Source organism: Nematolebias whitei, chromosome 13 (genome assembly GCF_014905685.2).
Source record: "Nematolebias whitei isolate Nwh7 chromosome 13, NemWhi1, whole genome shotgun sequence".
In the NCBI taxonomy this organism is placed as follows: Eukaryota; Metazoa; Chordata; class Actinopteri; order Cyprinodontiformes; family Rivulidae; genus Nematolebias; species Nematolebias whitei.
Genome location: NC_056510.1, coordinates 2034465 through 2043313, shown reverse-complemented (window position 1 = coordinate 2043313; position 8849 = coordinate 2034465). Strand labels below are relative to the sequence as shown.

The 8849-nt window shown below is 43.4% G+C and overlaps 1 protein-coding gene across 1 annotated transcript in view; it reads left to right on the top strand.

Annotated features, from left to right (window-relative positions):
* The window catches only part of rif1 (replication timing regulatory factor 1), a 43583-nt gene that overhangs the window by 8637 nt on the left and 26097 nt on the right, over positions 1–8849 (top strand). The window contains exons 12-16 of the mRNA XM_037687135.1: positions 560–670; positions 3038–3100; positions 4737–4837; positions 7541–7627; positions 7704–7777. Of these exons, the coding sequence (XP_037543063.1) occupies positions 560–670; positions 3038–3100; positions 4737–4837; positions 7541–7627; positions 7704–7777 (436 nt within the window). The remainder of the gene's footprint in view (positions 1–559; positions 671–3037; positions 3101–4736; positions 4838–7540; positions 7628–7703; positions 7778–8849) is intronic.

Below are 8849 nucleotides of genomic sequence, written 5' to 3'. Positions count from 1 at the left end.
CATCTTGTGTCTGGACACTCCTCCATCTTGTGTCTGGACACTCCTTCTTCATGCTGCTCTTCAGAATCTCTCCCTCGGTGAACGGCCGGGATGATTCTTCTCCTCCGCCACAACAACACTTTCTTTCACAGCAGCTTCTCGTTCGTCTCAGGGTCTTCCACTCTTCTTCTTTCTGTATCTTCTGCTGTGGTTCAGGTTCTGCAGCTGTTCTGTCTCGTAGTTCCTTCTCAGATGATGTTCTTGAATTAGCTCCACAGATGAGACCTGCATGATGGTAAACGTGACCATGAGCCTCGCGTCGGTTTGAACGGCTCAGTTTTCAGAGTCAGCGTCACGTTACATCGGTCGTGACCAGCAGCAGGAGCTGCACCTGACTGACGCTGGAGTGTTCAGGTAGCCTAGTGTTCAGGAAGGGAACTGAACCAGTGCATTATGGGATCTGTAGTTAGAATGGATGTATATAAAATGATCCGGCCCGCGGGCCTTGAAGCTTTAAGCCACCATCCCAAATCACATTTGTTTGATTTTAACACGTGGACGTAAATGGTTGTGTTTCCAGAGCCCTTAAAGCACCCCCTCCTCTCTGGTTCTGCGTCGTTTCTGAAACATGCCGCTGTGATCATCTCCAGCATCAAAGATGGATTCATCAGCGTCGGCAGAGCAGCTCCAGGTAAAGTCCCGCACCGGGCGGCACTGAGACACGTCTCGTTCATGACCGCAGCTGCTCGTTGAAATGAGCCGTTTGTCTTTTCTAAGCACGACTCCAGAACATCAGAGACTTCGCTCCAGGTCTAAGGAGCAGAGGAACCAAGATAACCAGCTGAAATCAGCCACACATCTATTTTTGTGTTTTATTCAGTTTCTCTTTTTGGTGCGCGACACATTTTTATTACAAAACCTTAAAATGCTTCAAAATGTTATTTTGTCTGATTAATTTTCAGGTGCTCTCACAGTGACACCCCCCCCCCCCCCCCCCCCCAGGGTTCTAAAAACTGACCTCATGGAAAATCCCATAATAAATTATAAATTCCTTTTTTGATCCCAAAACTCTATCGTAAAGAACTCTGTTCCTCTGTCATTTTATTTTACTTCTGAACTTTTGTGTTCGCTCGCTCTGTGATTCTTCGCTTTTTGTAATTGAGAGCCTAAATTTGACCACAGCAGACTTCAGCTTGGACCACAAGAGGTCCAGCTCCTCCAGCCGGACGTTGATGCAGACCCTTCATCTCTTCCAACAGAACTTTCAGTTTGGACCAAGAGCTAAAACTCATGCAATGAGCTCAAATAACACAATTTATACTAGTACACAATTTTGTTCCACCTCATGTACCACATGTGATGCAAATGAGCTTGAAGTAAACATTTGGTGCAAACAAGCAGCTTCATGCGTGCAGGCTGCAGAACGGGTCAGAACAGCTGACCGTTGGTGTGACAGGAACCAGTTCAAGGTTCTTTGTTGTCGTTCATCACGTGTGGTGCATGAGGTGGAACAAACTTCTGTACCCAGGGTCCCAGTTACACCCTAAATATAAAGTATAAAAAGGAAACAGTATATAAGGATCTAAGATATACACTAAACACTAATAATGCTAAATAATTTGGTTTATTAAACGGCAGCCTGAACATGAGTCTGTGGTGAGCAGACGGCTATGAACCATTAAACCAGGAAGTAAATGGAAGATGCTCTGTGCTGATAATAATGATGATGATGATGATGATGATGATGATAATAATAGTAATGATGATGATAATGATGATGATTATGATAATAATGATGATCATAATAATGAAGATAATAATAATGATATTAATGATGATGATAATGATGATGATAATGATGATAATGATGATGGTGATAATGATGATAATGATGATAATAATATGATTATGATAGTAATAATAATGATATTAATAATAATGATATTAATAATAATGATAATTATGATGATGATAATAATGATAATAATAATGATATTAATAATAATGATGATAATAATAATGTGTTGTCATCATGCAGAGATGAGAATAAATCTGGTTCAGTAAAAACAGAAACTCCTTTTGTTCAAGTAGATTTTTATAAAATAAAATAAAAACAGAATTCTGGAGCACGGAGCAGCACCTGCCGGCTGGACTGGAAACAAGACCGACCCAAAGGTTCTGGTGGGCTGCAGGGTCTTCAGAAGATCCTCGGGGGACTACTTTCTTTTCCAAAAATTGCCTTATTTTTTTATGTCTATTAAAAAACTCAAACTTAAATATGGAAGTTTATTATTTATTTATTTTTGAAGTAAAAACAGAGAAAGTTTAAATGTTAAACTATTCATTAAATGTTCTATTTTAGTTTCAGGTGAGACGGCTCTAAAAGACTCGGTTTATTGTGGAAAACATCTCGATTAAAAAAGTTTTTCATCAGCGTTTGATTCCCCCCCCCCCAGGAACACTTTTTGTCATAAAGGACCTTGTGAGGATTAAAAACATCTCGACCTCTAAAGTTCACTCCAGTAGGTCCTGATGCTGCTCAGTGATCCAGTAGATCTAACAAAGTTCAGTCAGGTCCTCTGGATGATTCTTCTTGTTGAAATGTGTCGTCTTTTATCCAAAGGACTTCTTCAGAAGACTTCTTCTCATAGTGGACCAACGAGTCTGGTGTTGACATCCAGAACTAGCTGTTCACGTGTGAAGCTGCTGCTTTTGAGCCGTGCACGTGGAAATGGGCTGGAAGGTTGAAAAGCGTTGGTTCAGTGAGGCTGTAACTGGAGACGTTCCTGTTTTCCTTGATGGGTCTCTGGTCGGTCTCCATCAGTCGCAGCCCGGTGACGCTCTGACTTCAGGACCAAACATCACAGCAGTTGCTGCCATGTCGTCAACGTTTAGTCAGAAGTCCCCATGACTCTTCTCCCTCCACTCATTTACTGAATTCATTCAACATGCTTTAGATCTGTTCGTCACTACGGTCGTCTTTAGCACAGAAAGTTCAAAGTTTTGACAATGGTCTCGTGTGAGTGGGTAAAGTTTCCTTTATTTTGTCTTCCTGCAGAGTCCTTACTGGTCACCATATGGACGAGTCTCGTCCGGTTTGTCAACCTGTCCATAGAGTCTGGTAAGTTCTGCCTTCTTCATCTTTGACCAGCAGGAGTGTTAAAGTGTGGGACGTTGGGAGACGTCCAGAGAAAGGAGACTGAATGTAGGGACAGTGTCTGGTGAAGGACAGGGGGTCTACCATGGACTAGAAGTAATCCTGAAGGAGCCGTCTGACGAGTGTCGCACCGTGAGCTGGAGGTTGAGTGTAGATTTGACTGATGTTCATGGAGCCCGAACGGATTAGCCAATACGGATATTTAGAGGAGGGGGCGGCTAATGCTGTTAAATGATTTAATGTCTGGAAATGTTTGAGCTTTGTCCACCCCCAAGAATCTAAACAGCTTCTTTTGAACCCGTTTCCACTCTTGAAACAGTTTTCCTAACGTGTGTTCACATTTTCTGTATTTCTATATCCACCTTAAAGTTCTCAAGTGTGTTCCAGAAATAAACATTTAACATCAAACGTTCTTGCTGTTCAGTCACGTCTGGTGAAGGTCTGATCGCAGCAGAGTTTAGTTTTCTTTACAGAGGAGTGAATATTTGAACCGGTGCATTTCACTGAGGAGCTCCCAGAGGAGCAGAGCGGTCGGGAGCGTCACGGGGAGGACACGGGCCGAGGTTGTGATGAGGCTCATGAGAGTCGAGATGGAAACATGACGTCTCGTTTAGTGAAACAACGATGTGGTAAAGATGCACAGCAGGTCAGGTCCATGAAGGATGAAGAGAAGATACTTCTGAATGTCCAGTGTGGGTTGAGTAACTGGACAGAGTACTCACAGATGGTAAATGGGGACCAGTAAGTAATCCAGTAAACAGGATTGGATGGTGTACTGGTGGAGGTCTGAAGCTCTGTGGGACTTTTGTACAGGAGGTTGAACACAGTCCTGTAGGGTGAGAGGATGCCTGGGTGGAAGATCTTCAAGAACAAAGGTTCAGAACTGCAGCAGCTGCAGAGGCGTAGAGTTGATGAAGGTACGAGATGTTGCAAGGAGGCCCAGGTTCAGAGCAGGGTCCGTTCAGGAGAAGGTCACATCAGTGAGCAGCAGTTTGGTTTCATCCAGACAAAGAGTTCTTGTTTGCTCTGATGGCTGCTCCGTGGACCACGATGTTTGTAGAAGAGGAGGGAGACAGAAGATCCAACGTTTCCAAGACAGCAGTGAGACCTTCTGATTTATGGTCTGGAGACAGTGAGGCTCTAAAAGACGTGATGAAGAGCTGGAGGCAGATGATTTTCTGTGGGGACTCCTGAAGAGAGCAGCTGAACAAACTGATGCAGGCCTGGTGATGGACAAGCTCCGTCATCTTCACTGTATGCAGATGATCCATGAAGCTTCCATGTGACCTGCTGCTGTGGCTGCTGCTCAGCGGCGGGCCCTGAGCTGTGGGTCCAGCCTTGTGGCGCCACACAGAGCACGCCGACTGGGCTGAGGTCATCGTTTGAGAGGAGGACCAGCGAGACCCCGTCCTCCTCTCCCCCTCGCTCAGCCTCAGCTCTGTCATCAGTTTAAATCTGAGCGCTGGATCCTCGTGGTCCAGGCTGCTGTGAAGAGCAGGAGACGCTGAGGGGCACGTCCCCGATGATGACGTGTCTCCTCACAACAAGCGGCACGTTTCTTCTCACCTGGTTGTAATCCACGTGTCCTCTGCTGTGACAGGCAGCAAGAAGGACCGTCAGGGCTGCGAGGCGCTCACGCTGATGCTGCAGGCCCTGCAGAGCGTCGACGAGTCAGAAGGTCTGCCAGCAGACAGAGTCCTGGTGAGTTCATGAGCGTCTGTGGATTGAAGCTACAAATGAAGAGGTGAAGCCGTGCACGTGAGTGACTTAATGTAACGCTGAGCTGCTGCGGATGGTGAAACTCAGCTACACATTTATTACCTTTTAGTTATTAACTTGGTGCAGTCAGTTTTTCTGACGACACCTAAACGTCCTGCTTTTATTTGAATTCAGTCACAATTTGTTGCAACGCGCTCAGAACCCGACGGTAACTTTACTACACTCGTGTTTCTGAGGGGGAAACAGCCGCGTTAAAATACACTAAAATACATTAAAATACGTTTAAATACATTTAAATACGTTTAAATACATTTAAATACGTTTAAATACATTTAAATACATTTAAATACATTTAAATACTCTAAAATACATTAAAATACGTAAAAATACGTTAAAATGAAATACACAAAAATACGTTTAAATACATTAAAATACACTAAAATACGTTATACATTAAAATACATTAAAATACATAAATACGTTAAAATACATTAAAATACATTAAAATACGTTAAAATGAAATACACTAAAATATGTTTAAATACATTAAAATACATAAAAATACGTTAAACCACGTTAAAATGAAATACACTAAAATACGTTAAAATACATTAAAATATATAAATACATTTAAATACGTTAAAATACATAAATATGTTAAAATGAAATGCACTAAAATACGTTTAAATACATTAAAATACATTAAAATACGTTAAAATACATAAAAATACGTTAAAATGAAATACACTAAAATACGTTTAAATACATTAAAATACATAAAAATACGTTAAAATACACTAAAATACGTTAAAATACATTAAAATACATAAAAACGTTAAAATACATAAATACGTTAAAATACATAAAAATACACTAAAATATGTTAAAATAAAATACATAAAAAATGCATAAAAATACGTTAAAATACACAAAAATACGTTAAAATACATTGAAATACATTAAAATACATTAAAATAAAATACGTTAAAATAAAATACGTTATAATGCAACTTTTAATCCCACATTTCTCATAAAATAAAGCATTCCTCTCCAGAAGTATTTTTGTACGTCCATCCCTGAACCTTTGTTTTTACTGCAGCCCACTCAGCGGTGCTCTACTTCAGTGTGTGAACGTTAAAGCCCCCAGTATACTGCTGCGTACGTCCGTACGCAGAGGTACGAGCGTCCGTACGCAGAGGTACGAGCGTCCGTACGCAGAGGTACGAGCGTACGTACGCAGAGGTACGAGCGTACGTACGCAGAGGTACGAGCGTACCCCCCAGCATACCCCCGGGGCATGTCTGTGCAAAGCTCAAATTTTTACGACCGCGTACGTGGTGTCGCACAATAAACTGCCCGGCGACGGACTGTTTTGTTGCGACACCAATGTATTAAATTCCTCTTCTTCATCCCTGATCTGACCTTTTCTTTAGTTTTTTTCCAAGAGGCAGTGATCTCTTCCTGCTCCGTTGATGCCATGACTGAAATGGTGAGAAATGGAGGAACTTGTCACAAGAGAATTAAACTCAGGTCCAGCGTGGCTGCAGGAGGGTCTGGAGATCCTGGTGGGCTGGTCTGATGTGTGGACTGCAGAGCCAGCGCTCCCTGTTTTTTTAGATGTTTTTATTAACAACATATAAACACAGAACACCGCTCTTGTTGAGGCTGTAGCGCTCGGGTTTTTTTTTTCCCCCGACCTGTCAATCAATCCAGTAGGCGTGTCAGCAAATGACCAATCGGCGACCTCAATTTGTCCTGAAGGTAAACGCCCCTCGTCTGCAGAGCTGCTCTGCAGCTGGTCGGGGTGGACGCTGGAGTATCATGTCTGAACCCTCTGCGTACAGTACACGTGAACGTACGTACGCGGCAGCATACTGGGGGCTGTACTCCCCCTGAAGGGACCTCATGTCTCTTGTGAATGAGTCCTGAGGCTCAGTGGACCGACCTGAAGAAATAAAGGTTGAACGATGATAACTGGGACGTCTGTCATGGCTGCCGTCTCGTCTCTTCCTGTCCAACAAGATTGTTGTAGTTTGGCTGTAAAGACCAAAACTTGTCACGTGCACAAGTAAACCTTGAGTATGAAAAGCAGTTTGACGTGCATGTGGGCTGCAGCAGCAGACGACTGTTGTCGGTTTCTTCACGGCAGGACGTCACTCGCTGGTGCACCGTGCTCCTGCAGCTCGCTCACACACCTGAGTCGGTACAGGTGGAACGTAATTAAAGACTTAATTATTTAATGCAACTATTCTTGTCTAGTCTCCGTCTGTCAACGTTCTCTTGTTCTGATGTGCTCAAGATCTTTTAATGTTAATGGACTGGACTTACACAAGCTCCTCGGAGCTCTTTACAACACGACCTGTGTCCTCACGAACTCCAACACACGCGCTCAGACGCCGCTGGGACACACCAGGGGGTCAGCGTCTTGCTCAAAGACACTTCAGCATGCGACTGCTGCTGGAATTCAACCCCCAACTCTCCCACTCAGTCCCAGCTGCCCCAGTTAAATGAAACTTCATACACATGATGTGCAGCATCACTGTCACATACTTCTCATCACCCCCTCTTCAAGGTCACACATGAAGGTCAAAGGTTACACGTTCTGCTGCTGTGTAAGAGTTTGTTGATGGTTCTCTTGTTTTCCTTAATGTGGTTGAACTTCCTGAACATGTGGTTCTTCTTCAGGTTCTGCTCCAGGTCACGGTTAAAGGCCTCCCTCAGAGGGTTCTTGGCTCTGCTTCGTATCAAGTGGGCAAGATGGACGTGCTGAACGTGAGCGCCCCTCACTCTCTTCTGTTCCTTGTGTCCAGCCAACTGTGCTCACGAGCTTTCAAATGTTTCCCTTCAGGGAACGCCGTCGCTCTTCCTCATCCTCCTCCTCTTCAACAGCAGCACGCTGCCGGCCTACGTGGAATCAGAGAGGTGAGTCCCATGTTGTGTTGGGCAGGAAGTGACGGGTCGGACTCTGCTGCTTCACCCGTCTCCGCTGAAATAACTTTACCTTCGTTGTGTGGAACTGGTTCAGCTACAGAAACCAGTTTGATTTAAAGTTCACGTCCAGGCAGCGCAACAAACGTTCTCAGCTGCTTTGGAAACAGCAGCAGGTAGTTTAGAGCCGGACGGACTGTTGGACACCAGTTAGACACCAGTTAGACACCAATTAGACACCAATTAGACACCAATTAGACACCAGTTAGACACCAGTTAAGACACCAGTTGGACAGCAGTTGGACACCAATTAGACACCAATTAGACACCAATTAGACACCAATTAGACACCAATTAGACACCAGTTAGACACCAGTTAAGACACCAGTTGGACACCAGTTGGACAGCAGTTGGACACCAGTTAGACACCAGTTAGACACCAGTTAGACACCAGTTAAGACACCAGTTGGACAGCAGTTGGACACCAGTTGGACAGCAGTTGGACACCAGTTGGACACCAGTTAGGACACCAGTTGGACACCAGTTGGACTCCGTTTGCTGAGCGTCTGTGTGGAGAGGCGTGACCGGTGCAAACAGGAGTAAACTGGACAAGTTTAAATCCGTTTTATTCATCGTCAGGGTTGAGAGGCTCTTCAGAGCTTCTCTGTTTTACTTTAGGATGTAAATCCAAGTCTTAATTAAATTACGCTTGAATAATAAATTAATTGCATTAATTGGAGTTAAAATTTGAAAGAACCTTTAGGTGTTGTTGGAAAATGTTTCTCTATTTTTAATGCTTCTGTTCTGAGCGACGAGCCTTTTCTAGATTAAAAAAAACATTTTTAAATAAATGACGCTACGGTAGATAAAAAATAATCCCTCCCAGTTTTAATCTCAGACGTCAGGATTTTCCAGCTGCTTCATTCCTTCAGTTTTTCCATGATTTTAAAATGTTTTTTGATTATCTATCACTACTGTTTTCTGCAGTTTCTCCAATTGGAAATAAAAAATGGAGCGTGTTTCATTCCTGAGTGGTCTCGTGTCTTCAGGTTCTTTCATTCCTGAG